The 24,040-nt window shown below is 43.7% G+C and overlaps 2 protein-coding genes across 3 annotated transcripts in view; both read left to right on the forward strand.

Moving 5' to 3' along the window:
- The first annotated feature begins 125 nt into the window (after window positions 1–125).
- On the forward strand, window positions 126–3,343 carry LOC135265187 (P2Y purinoceptor 2-like). The gene is made up of 2 exons (XM_064354573.1): window positions 126–526; window positions 1,813–3,343. The coding sequence occupies exon 2, from the start codon at window positions 1,843–1,845 to the stop codon at window positions 2,863–2,865; it is 1,023 nt and encodes a 340-aa protein (XP_064210643.1). The 5' UTR covers window positions 126–526; window positions 1,813–1,842; the 3' UTR covers window positions 2,866–3,343.
- A 6,261-nt stretch (window positions 3,344–9,604) lies between these two features.
- LOC135265185 (regulator of G-protein signaling 3-like) overlaps window positions 9,605–24,040 on the forward strand; it is a 126,642-nt gene continuing 112,206 nt past the window's right edge. Inside the window, exons 1-3 of one of the 2 annotated variants that reach the window (XM_064354568.1) lie at window positions 9,605–9,983; window positions 14,372–14,500; window positions 15,656–16,239. In XM_064354568.1, coding sequence (XP_064210638.1) covers window positions 9,880–9,983; window positions 14,372–14,500; window positions 15,656–16,239 — 817 coding nt within the window. In that variant the 5' untranslated portion in view covers window positions 9,605–9,879. Of the gene's footprint in view, window positions 9,984–14,371; window positions 14,501–15,655; window positions 16,240–21,122; window positions 21,467–24,040 lie in introns of those variants that run through there. The other variant, XM_064354569.1, reaches the window with a different exon arrangement.

Genomic DNA, 24,040 nt, shown 5'->3' on the forward strand with positions numbered 1-24,040 from the left:
CCTACACCCAAAGAACAGTTCTGCTTGCAAGGGTGAAGGTTCCTCATTCTACATGATGCTGGGAGTGGGGGTGGGTTTTGAGGTAATGGCATATATGGGCAGGGTTTCCTGCAAATGAACGGATGTTTGGCCGCAGATAAAAGGGAAATGATAGTGAGGAAACACACATTCCTCTACGCACACGTTTACTCACACACATACATTCATACATGTAATGGAATAGAAGAACTGCATGTTTTAGAGCTACTCTTCATCTTTTTCTCTCACTAGTGAGGACGTGCCTCGCCATATAATATCTTTCAAGAAATATTTTATCCATTTAATTTTGATAGAATTGAATTGAATTTGAATGCATCTGGGTTATGAATGATGGTGAACTAGTCGTGAACTCACACACACACACACACGGTTTGAGAAGACACTTCCTTTAATCTTGTTTTGTAAACCACCAAACTAAAAAACCACCAAAAAGCCTTTAGGCTTCAGAGGATATTAAGAGTTCCGAGTGTCAAAAGGAGGACAAAAGGTAGGAGCCATTATCATTTGTAATATATATTGTCAATAGGAAACAGTATCATGTGTAACATATTTTGTCAGGAGTAAGTATCATGTGTAATATATTTTGTCAGTAGGAGCCAGTATCAAGTGTAATAGATTTTGTCAGTAGGAGCCAGTATCGTGGGTAATATATTTTGTCAATAGGAACCAGTATCATAAGTAATATATTTTGTCAATAGAAACTAGTATCATACGTAATACATTTCTTCAGGAGTAAGTATCAAGTGTAATATATTTTGTCAGGAGTCAGTATCATGTGTTTAGTGACGGATGTGGCAAGATGTAGACTGCGCTTGTAACCGAAGTCGAAGTGATCTGTAGACAGCCGTTTACCTGACAGGTCTTACCTGCATTGTTCGTAATCACGATAAATGGATCATGTAAGGCAATAATTGTGTATCGCTCTGGATAGAGCTCCTAACTGTATAATGTATTAGATGTTTCATAGATAGCAGTTTCAATATATTTCTAACACACAAGAAATTGTCTACCCTTTCATATAGTTTAAAAAAAATTATACCTTTATTTAACCAGGTTAGTCTCATTGAGATTAGAAATCTCTTTTTCAAGAGAGACCTGGCCAAGAAAGCAGCAGTCGATTACAGACACAACACAATTTCAACGTGATATTTTGTCAGTAAGAGCCTGCCTTGTATGTCACTCTCCTCCCAAAATCCCTTTATTCCATGTTTGTCCTATTATTTTCCTTCTTTCATCCCCTGGCTAATTTATTTCAGTAAACTAAATTCCGCATGTCTACACAAACATCGGGCTGTTTTTGGCTAATTTCCAGAAATGCACATTTATGCTATCTAAAACATTATTGGCTGTGCATTGAGCAGTCACGTATTCACTGAGGAAATGTGCAAGGACAACAGGATGTCAACCTGGGGAGTTCACTCGAAGTTTATCAGTAAATAAAAGACATGCATCTTATTTTTGTTCACGCTTACCAAGGGTGTTAACACCGTATCTATTTTGAGGATCTTACAAATGTTGCAACTGAGTAAGTGCAAGTGGTGTGTATCCTTTTCCTTATTTGGACAAGAAGTTTTATTTTTTGTAAAAAGAGATGTCACACAACAGAAAAATTACATAAAAATTGTTTAGAAGGATATGTCAATTTGTTAGTTCAGAAAGTATTGAGGGAAATAAGGACCATTCAGGAAAATATGTTTTAAAATAAATAATTAAACAAATAATTGAAACAATGAATTTTAACTGAGTTTCTTCCCTGTCTGCTAATAATGGCAGGTAAAAGCCCCCCCCCCTGCCCACCTGAAGATGTCCAACAGTACAGTTTGCCCCTCCCAGAAGCTGCACCCCTCCCTCCCCTGGCTGATGGTGGTATTCTATCTGGGCGGCTTCCTGCTGAACAGCCTGAGCCTGTGTCTGTTCGGCTCCCGTGCCATGAAGTGGAACTCTGGCGTGGTGCTGCAGTTCAACCTGGCCCTGAGCGACATGCTGATCACGCCGGCCGCCCCCTTCATAGTGCTCTACTCCATGTGGGACGACTGGCCCTTCGGCGTCTTCCTGTGCCAGTTCAAGGTGTTCCTGCTCAGCGTGCACGTGTACGGAGGCATTTGCTTCCTGACGCTCATCAGCATTCACCGCTGCTCCACCGTGGCCCGGCACAGGGGCCCCACCCAGTCGCGCATGGCCAACCCCCAGTACGTCCGTCGGCTGTGTGCGGCCGTGTGGGTGGCGCTTCTGCTCCAGGGCCTGCCCTTCTTTGGGCTGCTGGACACCTGGGTGGACGAAGCGGACAACACCACCAAGTGCCTGAACTTCCACCAGCCCAACATGGCCACGCTCTTCTTCGTCTACAACCTGACGGTGCTGGTGGCGGGGGTGGTGGTGCCGTTCTGCGTGTTCGCCGCCTGCTACGCCTGGCTGGGCGCGTTCCTGTCCCGCGTCAAGGCCCAGGGGGCGGACGTGAAGGGCCGCGCCGCCCGGGTGATCGCCGCCTGCATGTTCATCTTCACCCTCTGCTACGTGCCGCTGCACGTCACCCGCACGGTGGGCGTGACCGTCGCCCTCTTCCACCCGACCCGCTGCCAGATGCTGAATCGCGCTGAGGACTGGTACTACGCTAGCTTCACCCTCTCCGCTGCCAACTGCTGCCTGGACCCCCTGCTCTACTGCTTCTCCTCCCGACGCTTCCGGGAAGCCCTGAGGCAGACCCTGGCTAACGCTAGGAAATCCGGCCTACTCAGGCGCCTCTGCCCACAGCAGGCAGAGAGTGAAGAGAGCGCTGACAGAGACAAGCCAAACAGTACTGTAGATACATCAGATAGGGCTCTTTAGACAGACCTGTAAGACAGGCAGGGACGACAAAGTGAAAGACAATCTCTCATATAGGCAGGATCACTGGTTGGCAGGGTAAAAAATAGTGCAGTTTCCCAAACAAGGAGGGTCAGTGACAGTGGCACGTTAGGTTTTAAGTTCCTTAAAGTGATATATTAATCAAAATCAATGTAAATATAATTATTTTTCTATCAATACAATGTACTAAGCATTAATACACATCCTACATATCTTCTGTGAATAACCTGTCTACATGAACCATATACAGCAATGGCTTAGCATCAATGTATGAAAACAACTGGAATCTAAGTACCTGCAGGTAATGCAAACTGAACACGCATGCTTCTAATCAACACGCTCAGCTATGTAGTTCATTTAGCTTTGGATGGCTATAAATGAGAGAGCATATGGGATGTAAGGTGTTGACCTGGGGGAACGCTGGGTTTAGTATGTGAATAAAGTGATACTGATATCTCTACATTGCAGTGTTGTATTCAGTGCATACAGCTTTGGGCGGGTGTGAACAGTCTTCATTAGGATATAGTCTGGGGTGTCATGACAGTATAGAAACGCATGTACAGAATAAACCATAAGTTCACATAAATGGTAAATGGTAAATGGACTGCATTTATATAGCGCTTTTATCCAAAGCGCTTTACAATTGATGCCTCTCATTCGCCAGAGCAGTTAGGGGTTAGGTGTCTTGCTCAAGAACACTTCGACAGGCCCAGGGCGGGGTTTGAACCGGCAACCCTCCGACTGCCAGACAATCGGTCTTACCTCCTGAGCTATGTCGCCCCCCTGTGAATGAACTCAACCCTGTTAGTAGGTGCATGTGAAGCTGTTGTCAGTAAACTGGTAAAACATTTAAAACAACTACATTGTCACAGATTGACAATAAAGTTACAAATTGGAACAAATGTTATGCAGCACACATATTTATGACATTTATGTACATCAAAGTTTCTAATTTGGGAGTTGTGTATAATGTCTATGCATATGTATATAATGTCTGTTGAAACTTCAAAAGTTTCTTAGAACGTATTCTGAATGAAGTACATTTTTCATTTTTGTCATGCTACAACTGTATTCTTGTGAACCTTTTATGACTGTGCTTTTACCTGCAAACAAATATCAGCTAAAATGTCAATATGATCAGCTTTCAAATGAACCATGTTTTTCAGTATTTGCAGTTAAGACTGAGTGAGTGTATAATGAAGGATTACACAAATCAGGTATGTGTCTACAAAAAGCATGTCAAATCACCACCAGATCAATTGTCTACTTGTCAGGAAGCCACAAATAAGACACCTTTAGGATAAATCTACACCAAGTCAGTGAAATGACAGGAATGGCTGCTCATTGATGAAGTAACTGATGAAGTTTCCATGACGATGAACCGTCTAGCACAGTAACTTTTTCTTGCAATGGGGAAGTTTTCCACTATTTTGCAATGCGGATTTTTTCCACTGATAAGGACGGTGGTCATTGTGAAACTCACATGTGAGCTTGAGAAATAACCAACCTGGGCTCTTTGCCAAAGCCTTTACAAAAAAAAGGTGATTTATACTCCCTGATATCTTGTCAATGGATATAAATTATTGTGTGACCCAATATGTAATAATTTCAAATGGATGTGTGGCTTATATTTAAATATTCAGTATGTAAGTTGTAAATTCCTAGGGATCTGTAATACTCCCAGTGAGCCAGGACATTGGTTTAGCTTTTCATCCAAAAGATGGCATCTTCTTAAAAAGAAGTTGTAAATCTTTTTTACAAAAGCACCTTTTTGTGTCTGAAAGGTCACCCAATTCCCATGATCTTTAGGCAAAAAGGAAATTGCTGCAAAATGAACTCTGGGAAATGTATTGCCATTCACTACAGGAATGACCACTTATTGCCACCAATGTTGCCAAAACACAAATCATCATGATTATATCTTAACTCAGAAATGATAAAATTGCAGTGACTACTTAAGTAAAAATGTAGTTCAATCTGACAGTTGCAAGTTGTACTGTATATCTGACTGCTACACATGAAATACTGTCTTAGCAACCTTAGAATATCATCACTAAAGGCTGAAGACATAATTTCATCAATGATTTATTATCGTTTTTAGCACAAGTTTTTAACCTTGTTACAAATTTCAACAATGTTATATTGGATTCGATCCTGTTACATGATATTGAGGGAAAATGGGCTGTCAGTGTGTGTTATTTTAGTATAAGTATAATCTGTTGAGTATCAAAGTTTCACATTTAAATTTGTCAATGTCTATGTTTGTTTAAAAAAAATATAAAGGAGGGCAAAAAGTACACACAACATGATTTGGATCAACTATCCTCTGGGAATTCCAATTAAATTCATATCATGAGAATTCTTAAACAAGGGACATAGAAATTGTGTGCCAGTCCTGGAATTTTTTCAGTCATATTTACAGAACATATTGAGTTGTTTGTGACAGAACACAAATAGCTTTTGGGGTGAGACAAAAATGTGTAAAAAGAAAACATACTTATTACCTGAAATGGAAAAATATGTAAGGAGCTGAATAAGTGATGTTAGTATGAATAAAAATAGTTTGGCAAAGCCAAAAGGGCATGTTTTCTTGATAATGTTCAGGATATTGGTTTTTGGTTGTGGTTCTTATACATCATGTAAATCTACATCAGATGAAATACACGTTTTCAACATACAAAAATGCCAAGTTACTCATACAAAGCACAGTCTATAAGTCATTAATTCAAACTGGCAAAATATAGGCCTGCCAATCAAAGTATTGATATCAAAATTACACCAAGTTACAAGAAACAATATTAGCTATCTTACCTCACACTAATTAAACAAGCTGTATGCTACACAACGATGCCTATATTGTTTAAAGTAACTAGGCCCTGTGTGTACAAGCATGCAGTAAATTAATGGGGCAACATACAGTATGTGTGGATAGGTTTGAAAGTCAAGATTGATTTAATAGGCCTCAATACGTTGATTTTTTATATGTATTTATGCATTTATCCACCCGACTTTTCTGTAACGTGAATGATTGTATGTTTCTTGGTATAAATATCTGTTTGTGAACGTTAATGCTACATGCTGCTAGAGAAATGTCCCCATGGTGATAATGAAGTATTCTATGTATGTGTGTATGTCCGTATGTGCAGTAGAGTTGCAAACATAAACGAACTTGTACATTTTGTAAAATGTACATCTTCACAACCAAGTATAAACATATCCTTTCTGAAGGAATATACTCTCTGTAGGTATTCACTGGCAATTTCATACGTTCATTAAATGTCTTGCAAGAGACCATTTTTGTTATTTGACACTTTGATGTGACACAAAGTTTGAATGACCACATTGTCAGATTAAAAAACACAGGGCCAAGTTATAATTTAGGAAACATTGGGTAACATTGATTTGAAATACAGCTTGTTTAATTTGTGTGAGGTAAGATAGCAATATTATTTCTCTTAACTTTTGATATCAATACTTTTATTGACCTAGATTTTTTCCAGTTTGAATTAATTATAGACAGTGCTTTGTATGTGTGAGTAACTTGGCATTTTCATACGTTGAAAATATGTTTTTCATTAGATTATAAATACAAGAAACAGTTTGAACAATCTTGGATATAAAAAAAGAACCTGGTAAAGTTGCTGTTTCCTTTGTGACCACAGGGTGTCTCTACTTCCCTAAATTATCCCATTTCCAGCTCCACAGGATGGACTCTTCATCTGATTAAAAGAGGTTGGGGCCTGCTCCATTAGAAGATGCACGCAAGTAAGGTTTGCAGGATTGTGCAGGCTTTCATTTAACAACTTATCAACATGCAGCACTTATTTCCAATAAACTATGGACTGGATTTAAGAAAAACAGAATTCAAAGATCAGACATATGGAGAATTTGAATTGTTTAGTAACCGTCAAACTTCTCAGTCTATCCAGCACTATTTTCAGTTATTTTGCTCGATTAGTAGACACTGGAGACCAGGCTTGACATTAACACCTGCTGCCTGCCATCTTGTTAGAATTTGGCAGTGTGTAACTCCATCACGCTTACCAGCCACTTTGGTTTGTGACCTTTGGGTAGCATTTTCTATGAAAAACAAAACAAATCATTGTAGTTTACAAAAGGCATCTGAAACAATTAAGTCAAATTGAGGTGATACTATATGATACTACAATTCCCATGAAAACTGGATGAACACTGAGTGCTCATCCCATTGGCCCAATTATCTACAATTGATAAGAAGGGGAATTCGGCAAAATTGTTAAAACATTTCAATAAAATATTATGTCCAGGCAAGTACATTCCGTTGCATTCTCCAATATATGTATTACTTTTCTTTTGGGGGGGATTTTGGCCATTTAAAATTGACTTTGGAAAACCACTAGCCACAGTGTTAGATTATAAATACATAGTTAAAGAATTTAACCAATAGTCAAATTGAAAGTCAAATACCTGATACTCAACATACAACCTCAAGTAGCAATCAGAAATTAATCTAGATCCATTTCTTAAACTTCCCAACAATGCCTTTCAGGATTTCTCATTCATGCTACAGATTAGAGGTGATGCCACTTGTCCAATGCCACAAGGATGTGTATTTGTGGCTCTTGCTTAAGAGCAGGGGTGGAACCCCTGTGTTGTAATGCTGGTTTGAAGGGCAGCCCCCTGCCTTTGTATTGTTCCTATAGCGCTGTCCTCTTTTGAAGAGAACGCTGAACGGTTCCTGCACAAGAATGAGTCTTGTACATCAGGCTAATTGGTGCCACATGACCACACCTCTTTCTGGGGTTTGCCGACAAGACAGGCTGAGGTTAAAAGGACATTTGTTACAAGTTATCTGAGCTGGTGCGTAAGTAGACCTGTCATTAAAACTTCACACAGAAAGACTCTCTCCCCTGACTTGGTTTCACTCTCTTGTTATTGGTCTGATCTGCATTTTTGATATAAAATCTCTGACAGAAGAACCTGGCCTGGAAAATCTAATCCTGCACATTTTACTGGAGTCTTGTTAATTTTTTCGGCTGCATTTTATTAGCATATTATATTTCATTCCACGGTTTACCTCGCTGGCTGTGCTGTCAATGCATCAAGTGTAAAACTCTGCAGTTAGAATTAGAACAGTTAACATTTAAACATTTTCCTTTTAGAAGTGCCAATGAAAACCAAGCAAACAGATTCTAATCTCCATTTCGAAAGAAGACTGCTTTAGCAGGGAAGCCTGGAGGAGCCATGCTTGTTTATGTACAGGAAATAGTTCCGTTAAAAATTATGGAGGGGGTGGGAGGGGAGAGGGGGGACGGGGCAATTAAAAACTTTCCACGGGCTCTGGATGTGAAGTGGGTGGGGATTTTGGGTCACGCCTCTATCCTTTCCCTGGCCTCTAAACCCCACCCCCCCAGTACACGGCGGAGCGCTTAAATCTAAACGAGTGCTGCTGTGTCACCCACACATTTTTGTTCAGCTCCCAGAACACCACACACCACACACACCAGACTATTTACTCCACTCTTCCATCTTACTGAGAGAGGAGGCAGCTCACAGCCTTTCTGCACAGGGACGCGATTATGAGGCGGCAGGAAGTATGGGTCAGCTCAGGGCCAGTATGGGTCTAGTCGCAGGCCTCACCGTCTGACTGGAGTGACTCACTCCCTCTCTATCTCTCTGCAGAGAGCTCAGCTCACCACAGCACGTCACACCAACTAGGGACATGTATTCTGAATAATGTCACATTCTAATATTTGACTGCTCGTGACGACATTCAAGTAATCAAACCCCCCTCTCTCCAAAATTCAGCACTGTATTAAACACCTCATTTCTACGTAAAAAATGACAGCAGAGCTGTTTCTCTTTAATAACAGAAACTATTGATTGCATCAAAAGGCAGTTGACTTTCATGGGTTAAATTATACGTCACAATTAATTCCATGAAAGGATGTTTTATATGCAGAACGGCTGACTACACAAATAATATGTGCATGCACAACACCCCATTAAATATCTTGCACACAAACTTGTTGTGTTACACAATTTCCCCTCAACAATACATTTCAAAAAGACTGTTTTATGAGACAATGAATTCTAGATGAACAATCTGACAGTTCAGTTTGGATCAGAGTAACTATTTGGCATTTAGCTTAATAATTAAAGACATTCTTTCTTTCCAAAATGTCACCACGCACCCCACAAGGTACCCAGGTCTGAAGTTCAGCAGACTATGGAGAATTCACAGCCCTCTGGGAGAGAAATTTAATGAGTTACCAAGAGCAAAATGCACCTTAATAAAGACCAGTGGCCATGGCAAACCTTCTTATTTACGACTTGGCAAATAATAAAAGGACTTTTGTTACCATCATTGTTAAGTTGCTCACTGACGTCTATATTTTCAAAGCACAAAGCCAAAAAAGAAGCAAAAAAAAAAAAAAACATTTGCAAAGACTTTACCACGCATCGCTTAATCTGAGCACTACAAGTCAAAAACCTTTGTCTCAACAAGCTGTCTACATAAATTACTTGTAACAGCTGGAAGTAGCATTCCTTCGAGACAATTAAGGGCCTTGTGCATCGGCTCCACGTAGAATAGCCAAATAATAGTTGAATGGACAAGTCATCCATAGGACCGTAGTTCAGAACCACAACATATATCATTGGACAACTGCTTACTCATGACTATTGTTTATGCGTCTATGCAAATAAGGTAGAGCTAACTGCTATCCTCACAGAACAAATAAAGCCTTCTTCGAAGACTGTTTGCTTTTTGCCAATTTCACTCCCTGTCCACAGGCCAAAAAAAGAGTCCGTCAACGACAGGATCTCTTCCAAAAAAATGTTGACCGTCTCAAATGTATACATTAACGCGTTTTAAAATGGAGCACTTGGATTGGTTGGGCGTCTTCTGCAGCGTTTGGTGCGCTTGCTGTTCTATTAGCCGACCTCCTCAAAATAAGTCTAGGCGGAAAGTCCGTGAAGACGTCAGCTTTTCGAGCGGCTTTTTTGAAATTTTCTATGAAAACTGAAGAGGCAAGAAGCACTAGATTGTATACAACGAAAAGCTTTTACGTGGGAATGGAAAACGCAAAAGAACGGATGATGCCGGACAGTCGAAAAAGGTATCGTACAAAGTTTGTAATGTTACGCAAATAACAGCAATTATAAGATGCTTTCTGTTTGGAAAACATGATGTGGGTATCTCCGCATCTCCAAACTTGTTTGCTAAATTAGATTAGCACAGTTATGTAATTTAAACACATGCACACGGTTTAAACGAATTTAATGTAATGTATGAATGGCGTTTTAAAGCAACATTGCCCATATTTCCTCTGCACAAAACTTTGATGTTATTTGTTAAATTATAGTGGCTATATACCGCTGCTATATACCACCACCAAAGTGAAGGTAGTTTTCTATTGCGTTTTTGTACCTGATTTGATTATAATATATTGGTACCTATTTGAAACTCACCGCCAACAGTTTCTGTTTGATACGGTAGAAGCCCCTTTTAAATGATGAGAGTTACTGTGTATGAATTAAAAATGAAGAAAAAAAACATTGCTTACGTCGACAAGAGATTTATGTAGACCAAGAACACGGTAAATAGGAATTATTCGATTGGGTTGAGAGGCCTGTTTGTCTTGTTTGACAAAAATTACGAACAGAATTAAGAATAACACTGATTTTCTGGTTACTGATCTTATCGACATATGTCGACAGTATGAAAGCCACTATATATGTTATCACGCGCATAGTAGAAGTTGATCCCATCACTTTACCTCTGGCTGACGTGGGACAGGAAGGGTGTTTTGGATAAGCTTTGCAGGACTAGTCGGTTGTAATCCGCTCACGGTTGTCTTTGTAATGCTCGAAGCCCCTGTTTGACCGCAAAAGAACCTGTGAATGCTCATTCACAAAAGGCCGCCCGAGGCTGGGTTAGATTAGGTTCTACCTCCAGAATAGGCAGCAGTGGAATTAATTTAAAATGGCAACATTCAAAAGACAGGAGCCCAAAGACGACAATTTGAGCGAGGAAATCCAAGCCTTAGAAAGGTGACCTCTTTTTGGTTATATGGAGCCTGCACAGGGATCCCACTTAATGTTGTTCAAACTCGGCATACAGCAGCCTTATTTCTTTATTGAAACAAACCATAACTTTTTATTCCCCTTTACCTCCCTGTGTGTCAGTGTTTTGGCTGTCTGGAAGTCTTTTGGCAACAATATGATCTCATAACCTCACCAATCATGGCTTTTAATTGGCATTCAGTGGAATTACAGCCACTCGGTAACACTCCATCCATTTAGTGTAAGACTGTTTTTCCATTATTTGTGAAAATGTATAATATACAGTTTATTTTTCGTTTTTTAAGTTTGAACGTGATCATAGCTTGTTACAATACCGAATATAAGGGGGATATGACAGTGGAGCGATCAGTTAAGATTTTCTTCAGTGAACTCCAGCTCTGACCTTGACACCAAAGTGCTTCCCCCACCCCATCTCCCCAACTTGTTTGCTTTAATGGAAATGACTGTTTCCAGATGCCTGGTGTTTATGCCTCAAAATGATGCCTTAAAAGCCCTCTATTCCACTTACAACCATGCATATAACAATTGTTTTGTGTGTGAAACGTGAGGATCTTTGTGAGGATCATTTATTTCAGAATAAAGTCCAATAATGAACAAATAATGAAAAGTCCAAAATGCAGATGACAGGGATAGAATTATCTATGTGGTCGCAGAGCTGAACACATAATTCTTAAATAACTTTTCCACATGAATGGAAAAGTTATTTAAGAATTATGTCTTAAACAAAGCACAGCCCATAAAAGTGTGAGTTGTTGCCTCAGCAACAATTGTAGCATTGCATTGCCAGTTGCAGAAAGAGACCACATAACTTTTCCAGCTAACAAAGTACTGGTGCTTGCTACTTGCTAACTGAAACTCAAATATTATGGTTAAGGAACTAATAGCTGTTAAATTTTACAGACTCTGTGTAATCAAAGTAATCATTTCATATTTATCAACAAAAAACCCAAAGAAAATTTATTTTTAAAACACATTTATTTGGTTGAGATTTTATGTTTATTTTTTAAAATCCTGAAAATAACAAAGTAGTCTCGGAGGATTTGATGGTCTTTTGGTGGTTATGATACAGTGCATTCAGTTCATCGGCCGCCAGTGCCAACATAAATAAACCCGAGCTGAAAATCCATTGCAGAATGGATACGCTCTCAGAACTACAGCTCTGAGATATAAAGAGCTACAGATATACTTTTATATCAAAAGGAATTGTTTTATTATGTTAGTGGTTATAAATATGGAGAAACAATGTGATCTACATATTTTATTTGTGGCTTAATGAATAGTGTTAATTTGAAAATACGAAAAAAAAAAAAAAAATGTTAACCTGTATAGCATGGGTACTTGTTGCTGTTGTCAACTAAGTATTGTGGTTGGACTGAACTGTGTTTGCTAACTCCTATTTGTGTTTTGTTCTCTTACTTTAGCCATCAAGGGACTGCAGCATAACTTCGCAAACTTATATAATAGATAGTGCCATTAATTTGACTGAATAGGTGAATGCATAAACCTAATAATGATTGAAGGAAATAAGGTTACAATGTTTGCGCCTCACAAACTAATATAGAGTCTGTTCTCCAGGTATTCTTGTTGATAGTGATGTGCTGGTTCTGCTGTCTGTGCAGAATTGTACAAAAATATATTGCTGCAATGTACAAGTGTAGCTACAAAATCCATTTCTAAAATACTGCAGCAGTATATGAAGGGGTACAAAAACTTTTTAAATTGAATTTGTTTTGTAGGATTGTTCAGGCTATTAACTACAATATAATGATTTCATTGCAAAACGGTATGCTGCATGAAATAAATCGCGTTCAGTCTGAAAATGTGTTATGTATTTTGAACCCAGTTAGTTTCAGGATTATTCTCTCACACCCCCCACAATTCCCCCATCTCGAATTGAATTTCTTACACAGTGTATGAACTTAATCTTATATTTGTAACGAACCCCCATTTAGAAAAAATATTTGTGGTAACCCTTGGAATGAAGCTTGCTCAGAGCCCTGATGTTTCCACAGGAATGTGTGTGTGTGTGTGTGTGTGTGTGTGTGTGTGTGTGGTGTGTGTGTGTGTGTGTGTGTGTGTGTGTGTGTGTGTGTGTGTGTGTGTGTGGTGTGTGTGTGTGTGGGGGGGACAGGGGTAAGGGGATGAAGGGGGATGGGGGGGGCGTGCTCTCAAGTTTCAAACATTACCTCCTGTTGTGCAGGGGCACAATGGCTTTACCCTCTGTACAAATTGGCTGCGTTGTCACTGATGATTTTTGTTGCACAGACTTTGTTGAAGGCGTTTGCTTTTATTTTGGCAGACAGATTGTGACGTTGTCTTGGGCTTTTGAAATCGTTGATCACTGTCGTTAGCCTGCCACTACCAGAAGGAATATGTGCCGGGTCTGGTTGCCCCTGAAATAGTAGTGCATCAACAGCTTTTGCTTATTACCTACCAGTGCATACTGCAGATCTGTTCCTTCTGCTTCACCTGGTATTTTGGTGGAATTTTGTAGTGTTAGTTGTTGCAGTTTCAATGCGCTGATGTGTATGCATGCATTATCATCGCTATATGTAACTGCTTAAAGTAACATGTTGTTATAAAAATATTTGAACAGTGATGAGTGATTTATAGGCGTGAGTTTCACATTATACCATACCAGAATAACCTCATGCAAATGATTTTGGGCCAGATTGGCATGCATATTTTGTTAAGAGATTGTGATGATCATTTAGTCCACAAACTCAAAACCATTCAGTACTTTATTGGTAAACTACATTTGTAATATAGCTTATAGTACTGTTTTATGGGTGCTTGAAGTTTGGAGGGTAAGGCCTAGAATTGAATTTGTGAAAAAGGTAAGTGTAGGACCTTGCTGCACATAGTCAAATGAATCAAGTCTAGCTGCATTAAATCTAGGTATGGGGCAATATATACTGAAATATAGATTTCAAAGTATCTATCAGAATTTATTTTACAATGAAGATTTTATTGCACAGTAATGATGAATATGGATTCATTTAAGAAATTTACAGTAATTTATTTAACCATGTTGGTCCACTGAGAATGACATTAATTCTGGCAGGGGGTCCGTGTGAACCAGGGTCAGATCTTAATCGTAGTGAGTAATGTGATTCTTACTCAGAATTGGGGGCAAATTGACAGGATCAAATCGGCATGTAGTTAATGGCTGTTAAGAATGAACATGGCTTTTTAATAACGAACACGAAAATTGGCTTAACATTGTTCGAATGCTGTTAATTAATAAAAATATAGCCAACGTGAAGTGATGTGAATTGCAGTCGTTTGTGAGACACTCAGAATACCGTAGCGAGTACTTTAAATAAAAGTGTGAATATAAGTGGTTCATCACCTCATGTGTTTAGCATGAAGAGACTAACTGATGTGTTGGTTATGTTTGTTTCTGTTTGTTCCTTTGCAGGACTGAATACAGACACAGGAGCAGGAGCAGGAGTGGTGCTCGTAATTCCCAGCAGGGGGCAGCAGCAGCAGCAGCAGCAAAGAGTAGAATGAGGTCCAGACAGCTGAGTGGAGCTGCAGGCATTGCAGGGTACAAATGCATACAGACCATCTTAAACCCAAAAGAGAAAGGGAAAAAACAGGCTAAAATTCACATCAGCACTGGATGTGCTGCAAAATGAATAATAACTATATTGTTATTGTTATTATTGATTGTTCTTATTTATGTAGCTGTGATGTAGATGAAAGCAATGGCATCTGTTTAACTTCCATTTTTGTTTCCTGTTTCAATTTGGAAATGGCAGTGTCAACATGACAAGCTTTTTCCTTTAACTAATCTCAATGATCTGTCTAGTTTACAGATAAATAAAGTTTAAAAACACAAAAAAGTCTGTTCCAACTTTCCAAGTTTTTATTTTTCTCTTTTCTCTTGGAGTGTTGTACGCTGATGTCAGAAGCGGCAACAGGTTAGGCGAATAATTTGTGGAATATTAGTGGTAAAGATGGAAGTTATTGTAAAAACCTGTTTTTAGTGATAAGCCATTTTAGAGCATTAGAAAGTCAACACTGCTGATTTTAGCAACCTCTCCCCACACCCACGATTTCACATCTCTCAAGAGAATAAAACCAGAAAATGTTTGGTACAATTGTTAGCATTGCTTTCGTTTTCCCCATGTGATCCTTTGGGGTTCCTGTATTACATATTTTTCATCTGTTGGGCAGTGAGTTTTAGAGTCCTTTTTAAATGGGAATTTTGTGGCTGTATTACCACATTGTACCAGAAGAGGACATTGTGAGACTTCAGAATGTCAGTTTGAAATCCCATAGTTACATGTTAAGTTCTTCTGTTGTATTAGAGTAGATCCTGAGGAAGGTTGTTTTTTTTTGTTTGTGTTGGATATATTAAATATATTTGCTATATGCAGACAATTGTTTAATTGGCTGTTATTCTTTTCTCTGATTGAGGAGAAAACTATTCACTTTCAAATGACATTTTAGTGAAAGAAGCAATGGTCTAGAGTTAAGTATAGATCCATCCAACAACATAAATCAGAATGTAAGTAGTTTGAAAAATACATACGTGTCAATCAAAAAAGGCAAAAATAGAAGCCATCTTCATGCGCCTGCGAATATTTCTCCCCAGTTTGGCTTGGTTGTGCAGTTGTTCAGGTTTGTGCTGGTGTGCACTTCACAGTGATGGAAGCGCTAGTCCACCTGTTTCTCTTGTCCTCCCTATGTTTCCCAGGCCTACGTCAGTCAGCTGGAAAACTGCAGTAACCAGCAGGGATCCTGGAGCTGGTATTAAGATGGCAGTTGTCAAGACCTCCCTAAGGAAGAGCACCCAGGCCTTGCCCTGCAGTAGGAGTGAAGCCACACCTTCTAAGAAGGCCCCGGGTGTGACCAAGAGGAGGGGTCCAGTCACACCCCAGAGGAGAGGTCCAGTCACACCCCAGAGGAGAGGTCCAGTCACACCCCAGAGGAGAGGTCCAGTCACACCCCAGAGGAGGGGTCCGGTCACTCCTCTCAGGAGGGGTCTGGTCACACCCCTGAGGAGAGGTCTGGCCAAGCCCCAGAGAAGAGGTCCGGTCACACCCCAGAGAAGAGGTCCGGTCACACCCCAGAGAAGAGGTCCGGTCACACCCCAGAGGAGGGGTCCAGGCACACCCCAGAGGAGGTGTCCGGTCACACCCCTGAGGAGGGGTCCAGCCACACCCCAGAGACATGTAGCCGCACCCCAGCACAGAGTTAAGACCACGCCCTGTAAGACAGCCCAAGCTGTGCGGCCCCGCAGGAGGAGGAAGATCCACCCCTCGAGTTTCCGGGGCAGAGGTGAGGGCTGGGACTGCCCTGGGGCAGAGGTGAGGGCTGGGACTGCTCCAGGGCAGAGGTGAGGGCTGAGACTGCTCTGGGGCAGAGGTGAGGGCTGAGACTGCCCTGGGGCAGAGGTGAGGGCTGAGACTGCTCCGGGGCAGAGGTGAGGGCTGGGACTGCCTGGGGCAGAGGTGAGGGCTGGGACTGCCCTGGGCAGAGGTGAGCTGGACTGCCCTGGGGCAGAGGTGAGGACTGGACCTGGGGCAGAGGTGAGGGCTGGGACTGCCTGGGGCAGAGGTGAGGGCTGGGACTGCCCTGGGGCAGAGGTGAGGACTGGACTTCCGGGGCAGAGGTGAGGGCTGGGACTGCCCAGGGCAGAGGTGAGGGCTGGGACTGCTCTGGGGCAGAGGTGAGGGCTGGGACTGCCCTGGGGCAGAGGTGAGGGCTGGGACTGCCCTGGGGCAGAGGTGAGGGCTGGGACTGCTCCGGGGCAGAGGTGAGGGCTGGGACTGCCCTGGGGCAGAGGTGAGGGCTGGGACTGCCCTGGGGCAGAGGTGAGGGCTGAGACTGCTCCAGGGCAGAGGTGAGGGCTGAGACTGCCCTGGGGCAGAGGTGAGGGCTGAGACTGCTCTAGGGCAGAGGTGAGGGCTGGGACTGCCCTGGGGCAGAGGTGAGGGCTGGGACTGCCCCGGGGCAGAGGTGAGGGCTGGGACTGCTCTGGGGCAGAGGTGAGGGCTGGACTGCCGGGCGAGGTGAGGCTGGACTGCCCTGGGGCAGAGATGAGGGCTGAGACTGCTCTGAGGCAGAGGTGAGGGCTGGGACTGCTCCAGGGCAGAGGTGAGGGCTGGACTGCCCTGGGGCAGAGGTGAGGGCTGGGACTGCTCCAGGGCAGAGGTGAGGGCTGGACTGCCCTGGGGCAGAGGTGAGGGCTGGGACTGCCTGGGCAGAGGTGAGGGCTGGGGCGGCAGGTGAGGCTGACGCCCGGGGCAGAGGTGAGGGCTGGGACTGCCCTGGGCAGAGGTGAGGGCTGAGACTGCTCAGGGCAGAGGTGAGGGCTGGACTGCCCGGGCAGAGGTGAGGGCTGGGACTGCCCTGGGCAGAGGTGAGGGCTGGGACTGCTCCAGGGCAGAGGTGAGGGCTGGGACTGCTCCAGGGCAGAGGTGAGGGCTGAGACTGCCCTGGGGCAGAGGTGAGGGCTGGGACTGCCCTGGGGCAGAGGTGAGGGCTGCTTTGGTGCGCGACTCTTCAGAAAGCAAGAGCAATGGCTTAAAAGGGCTCATGTAAATCGGTGGCTCACAGGAGACTGGGCCTGTCAATCATAGTGTTTTGTCCAAGAAAGGAAAAGAGGCTTTGGGGGGGGAGTGGGGTGGGCGGGGTACATTACTGCAACTCAGATGTGAGTCCAGAGTCCTGCAGTGTCATGTGTTGCAATCACAATGCCACTGAATTGATTAACCAATTGGCTGAATATAACATGGCCATTTTCTCACACACGTGCACATACACATACACCTACACATACACATGCGTGTGTGTGTGTGTGTGTGTGCGTCTGTGTGTGTGTGTGTGCGTGTGCATGTGTGCGTGTGTGTGTGTCTGTATGTGTGTTTGTGTACGTGTGTGCGTGTGTGTTTGTGTTTGTGCATGTGTGAGTGTGCATGTGTGTTTGTGTGCGTGTGTATAAGTGTGTGTGTGTGTGTAAATGTGTGTGTTTGTGTGCGTGAGTGTGTGTGTGTGTTTGTACATGTGTTTGTGTGCATGTGTGAGTGTGTGTGTTTGTGTGCGTGTGTGTGTGTGTGTGTGTTTGTACTTGTTTGTGTGTGTGTGTGCGTGTGTGCGTGTGTGTGTGTGTTTGTACTTGTGTTTGTGTGCGTGTGTGAGTGTGTGTGTGTCTGTATGTGTGTTTGTGTGCGTGTGAGTGTGTGTGTGCATGCATCAAGCCTTTACATTCCCCTTGATCCTCCTCCCTGCTATGTCATAGATGTTGAAGAGTTGCCTGTACAGAGCCTCCAGTGTTTCTCTCATCTTCTCTGTCTACAGCATTCCAGTGTTGCTTGAATGCTATCCATGTGTGGTAGTAACATTTCCTGACTGAATTCCTTTCCTGCAATATTGTTTTTATGTGGCGTGTAATATTAAACAACACTGATTGGCCTTCTGCAGTGACGTTACAGAGCATCTTATGTGGGAATGCCTCGCTCTGATGTCTGGTGAATGAGCTCTTATTATGTAGAATTGCTGCACAGGATAACACCTTTCGTCCAGAGCCATGTATGGATTAATAAGATGATAGACATTAAGTAGTTTCCGTGAATTGGTATCAATTTCCTGAAATCCTGCACTTTGCAAAAGTTAGGGGCTCGCTAATTAAAGGTGTCACCTTCCACGGATATAACTGAATAAAGAAAAATCAAGCATTAGCTTTTCAAAGGCTTGCCCTGCTCTGTAAATGGTCAGCTCTGAATCAGTACATTGGCACTTTCCCTGTGAGAAAGTGGCTGTCATTAGCAGTGTGGACATAAAACCCATTTATTGGAGTATAGTTTAGTTCTGGTGTCTATAAAGTATAATATCACATTTCTGTCTAATTCTGTAACGTCTCTAATTTTAGGCAGTTACGTTTTTGCCTTTGTTCTGTCTGCTCGTGAGCTCAAATGAACGGATGTTGGTTGCAGTGTGTGGTTAACATTTCTATTTTTTCCATTCCCATATTATGAATAGTTTTTTTTTGCCTGAGTGCCACAACACTTTGTCCAAGAAAGCATAGTGTTCAGTCGGCATTGTACTCACTGAAATAAAAGAAACCAGCCAGCGGTTTAGAGCTTATTTTACCCAAAGCTGCCCAACAGGCTTTGAAAACGCGTCATTTGTAGAGCGTGTTTTACGCCGGGCCATTGTGCTACCGGATTCTCGTCAATTTGTTCTGATACAAAACAAGTCAGGCTTTGGGGCTGAGGCTGAAGACCGCACCGGGGCGGTGCCGGACGGAGCGGTCCGGCTCCGTTTGAGAGTGCGAAGCCACGCTGGCAGAAACGCGCCTCAGCGCCAGGGGCCGTTTCCATCGGGTCAGAAGCAGAGGCGTTCCAGTGCGGCGCCATGTTGCCTCGCGCGCTACACTGGAACCGGAACCCTTTTACAACCGTCTCCCTGCCCAACCACAGCTGAGCTTCTTTTTTTTTGTTTGATGCCCAAAATCATTTCTTGGCTTTTCACCCCGCCGAAGCGCCGATCTGTCGAAAGCGACTGGCGTCCCGCGCCCGCTGAACTCGCGCGGCAGGGCGGAAAATCGGACGAACGGCGCCACGGTCGCGGCCGCCCCGTGGCCGGCGGGCCGCCGCTGCTGAACGCCGCTCAGGGAGACGAGTACAATCGCGGGCCCCGTGAGAAAGGAAAACACAGAGAATGGACAGGAAGGAGGATCTCTATCAGGGGTGAAGTGCGCGCTGAAATGTCTGATTGCCGTACAATCATTCGCTTCCTTAGGAGATTTTGAGTGGGGAGCGGATGTCCTGCGTCTCCTCCCTCCCTCCCTGGCCTCACGCGAAGGCGGCCGTCTTCGCCGTTCGCCGAACGGACGGGTGAACCGCGGCGCTTATCTCTGTCTTTGATAGCCGCCGGGATTGTTTTCGGACCTGCGACGGGCATTGCTTCCTTAAACGTAAGCAATGAGTTACTTGTAAAGGTCAGAGTCTGCCAACGGAAACAAACGCAGCGGGCCAATCAGAGGCCTGGGATTTAAACATTTTTTTTAAGTGTTTACATATTGGCAACAGAGAGCTGGCAGACGGACAAACTCGGTGCGGAATTCATTACAGTGGAACCTGCTGTGTCACAGATGCTGAACCATTGGTTTCTCGAAGTCTGTATAAATACAGTCTTACTTATGCACCATGTAACGTATTACTCTTAATGCAATACAAATGTTTTCAGGGATGTTTCATAGGTACTATTAAACTGACATACCACACTTTTTCGAGGTGGTTCTTCTACTTTCAGCAATACAGGATTTACACTTATTACACAAGCGGGCATTAAACCTTTTAGCTGTTGTGTTTGTTGTCAGGGATAAAAGCATATAGCCACGTACCGTTTTAGACTGACCAAAACGTGTGCAACGAGCTCAGCCGTCTGCCTCCTTCTCGGCTATCTATGGGCCATTAGCTGAAGTAATTCTGTTGAGCCTTACCATGAAAGGTCTCCTTGTGTTTGAGCAAAAGCGTGTGGACGTTACCTCAGCAGAGTTTTGTGGTACAGAAACGTAGGACCATTTGTTCTGGCTTCTTGCCCCAAATCAGTGTCTCTGCAGCACGATGTGAGTCATTTTCTCATTTTGTATTTACCTGAAGATTTCTAAAGAAAATGGAACCTTGTCATTTTTTTCATTGTCTGCAATAAATAAACTAAATACACTTTAAACTATAATTTGCTCTAATAGACTGATTTAAGTACTGAGTACTAACAAAAGCCAGCAGACCATTTGACTGTAGAGGACCAGGGCCCTGTCTTAGAGTATAACTCGTTAGCCAGCAAATGCAGTCCCTGACATGTTCATTAATGAGCACGGTTCCTGCGAGAGTCATATTCCGGTCCAGGTTTTGCCTCAGGCCGGCAGCGCAGATCCTTCCGTGGTGCTTTTATTGTGACCCGGAGCAGCGCTGCTGGCCTAGCAGAGGAAGCTGGGGGACGCAGGGCTTTCAATTGTTTCCCATAGCAGCAGGTGGAACTGCTACACGCCCCCAGCCCCCCCGCCCCCTCCCCCCACCCCATTCAAAACAAGCCGCCCCTGACCAATCGGAATAAGCCCTGCCTTGCCCTCTGTTTGAAGCAAAAAGGCGGTTAACAATTAAGAACGCGTTGTGCGGACTGCCTGTGCCGTGGAAACTCCCTCCGTGACTTTCTCTCACTTTCCTCTGCCCTCCTTCTGCGTCTCCGCTCCGCTTATTCTGTCACAGAAGGGACGACTTCACTTGATCATGCAAGAGAGGATTAGTCCGGGAACAAAGCCGTCTCGTTCTTTTCCCCCCCGCTAGCACTCTTTATATCTCTTTCCCTCGCTCTTTCCCCCTCCCTCTCTCCGTCTGTGTTGCGTGGGGCAGCTGGCCCTTGCGTTGCTGTTGACAGCATTGAGTTTCTGTTCTGCCCCTTGGCAGCGGACGGGGCTTCATGGACGATCCCGCCATTCGCAGGGTCTCTCAGGGCACCTGTCCTGCCAGCGCCCAGGACTCTTTCCTGCTGCAGACTTTCGGTAAGTTTGGCGAGCGCGTCCGTAACCCCGTTGTCGCGCCCGCCTCTGAGCTCCGGGCTGTCTGCGGGGAAACTCGGCCTCTCTCAGTCCCGGGCCGAGACCTTCCTTTCAGGTGTGATTACAGAGCGGTTAAGCGGAGTGAAGTAAACATTAAACATTGTGTTTAATTTGGAATGAGTGTAAGCGCACCTTGAGTTAACATTACACCTCTGCTGAGGTGATAACTTAAGGGCTGTGTAGCTGTGGATTAAGGGTGTGTGTGTGTGTGTGTGTGCGCGTGTGTGTTTATTTTGTGCCTCTTTCAGACACTTAGCAGAGTTATGGATTTTGCTGGCAGGAAAGAGAAAATCTGCAGCAGTGTTACAACACTTTTCTGCGTCTAAATACTTCCCACATTAAATGTGCTATTCCCACCTATAACGCGCATTTGCTTACATGTGATTCTGTATTTAAGAGGAAATGTGTGAAAGTGAAAAGCATATGCTGTTTTTTAACGAAAACAACGAAAAAAGACTTCTGTTGCAGCCCTTGTTAACTGTGTCCTTTATGTCAAAAGTTGCTCAGTTTTTGTTAGTGTATATGAAAAAAACATAAGCTGTATGCTGGGCTGTAACCAGGAAGTGTCAGGGGCAAGGGACGCTGTTGTGCACCTTGGCGAGGTGCTGAACACAAACGACTGTCTGAGAAAATCGGGCGAAGATGTGGGCCGTGTGCATTGTTGTGGATGATCCTGCCTGCCAGGCTGATGAATAATATAGGGAGTGTTCTGTTTGAGACGGCACCGCTTCTCCTCCGCGTTCATTAGCAGCTCATTAGGGCCGCTCACTTCTCTGCGCCTTAATTATTCAGCGCGTGCGAGCGGGGAGAGCAGCGAGACGCTTCCGCGTCGCTCGGCTAGCTCTTTAATATTTCAGACTTTACCTGCTATCACTACTCAGGGAGGAAGAAAAGGGGAGGCGGGCGGTGTTGAAAGGGTCAGACACTTGAGGACTGTGTGAAACGGGCAGGCTACACGGTTGACTGTGTGGGGACTTGACCTTTATGAATGTTTATGAGTAATAGCATAGCCGCTAGCACATGCTGCGTTGGTCACTGAGGGAATTTGATCTTATGAATGTTTATGTTGAAGTTGCTATGCCAGGCTACGTGACTCACTGTTTAGGGACTTGATCTTTTGTATGCATGTGAGAAGCAGGATGGCCACCTGTACAGCCTACATGGCTCATTATCAGGGGATCTGGCCTTATGCATGTGTGCGAGAAAGGGCATAACCGCTAACAAGAGCTAAATCTCACAGCGAGGGAATTTAGCTTATGTCTGTTAGTAACGGCATAACTGCTAGTTCAGGCTCCATAACTTGCAGTTTGAAGATTTGATGGAATGTGAGGGGAAATTGGAGGAGGTCTAAATTGAATCGGGGTTTCCCAGACTTGAGCAATCGCAAGTCGTTTTTTTGGTTTAATAAATTTGTGGCGGTTGGCTCGATCACCCCTGTAGCAGGTGACCATCACATGCAGTTGGCACTGAAGTGTTTTAATGCCGTCCCTAAGCAAGACCCTATGTGTCTCTGCTGCTCAGAATCTGGGCCAAACTTTCTGTTCACTCTTAACGTGGAATTCCTCATTTAAGCAGTTCCAAGCGGGTCGCTCGGGGCTGGAAGGGGCTCCTCTTTAATCCCATGTGTGATATAAAGTAGACTGACTTTGGTGCACAGATCCATTGGTCTCTGTTACAGTATATGGGGAATCTTGGCTTTCTACGTACTTGGGAACAATGAACTGGCGTCAAAACACAAAAACAAAGGGGCTTGTTTGTAGAGTTAGCGGACTGCTCTGGATGTGGTTGCGTGTGGTCTCCCAAAGCCGGGATGCCTGACATTCTCGCCTGACGTCGGCTACCCTGAAGGACCGACTTTTTTGGCATGACAAGTGTGGGTCTTTAACGTGTGTTGTTGATGTGAGCCCCGAGAAGGACAGGCAAGAAAATCTGGCTTGGAACAGGCGAGGGAAGCTGGATGAAGGGAGTGGACGAGTAGAGAAGTGAGCCGACACCATTCGCTCAAACAATGGAGGAAAAGAGACGTTGATCAAACGTTGAAATTTTACAAAACACCATTAAAAGGCCACATTTGGGTTGGGGAGAGTGTGTTCTGTATGTTTTCTATGTCCATGGTAACAGGTGCTCCTCGACCTTTCCTGGGAGCGAGGGAGGAGTACAAATTGAAATGGGAGTGATAAAAATGCAAATTCCGAGTTTGACAGCTATAAAGTATGGCAAAGAGCAAGCTGGGCTTGTTTCCAGGAGCTTGCGGGTTTGACTCCCTTGTGGGACGCTGCGTTTGTACCTTAAATCAAGGCCGACTCGCTTTGGTAAAGTTATCTTGCTTCTCAATCGTGTTGTTTATAAGATGCCGCTAAACATGGCTCTGTGCCAAGAGAATATTGCAAAGTTATTAATGTGCACCTCGTAGCTCATCCGTTAACATCCCCAGCAGAGAAGAACTTGAGCAGTTCACTGAGGGAGCTTGCAGTGTTGTGCAAATCAGTGCTAATGATGGTTTTGGGTTCCCCGTCT

This window comes from Anguilla rostrata, chromosome 10, assembly GCF_018555375.3.
Source record: "Anguilla rostrata isolate EN2019 chromosome 10, ASM1855537v3, whole genome shotgun sequence".
NCBI classification, from domain to species: Eukaryota; Metazoa; Chordata; class Actinopteri; order Anguilliformes; family Anguillidae; genus Anguilla; species Anguilla rostrata.

What these genes read in the sequence shown, in the direction of transcription:
- LOC135265187 (XM_064354573.1), top strand. Translation starts at nt 1,843, where the DNA reads ATGTCCAACAGTACAGTTTGCCCCTCCCAGAAGCTGCACCCCTCCCTC.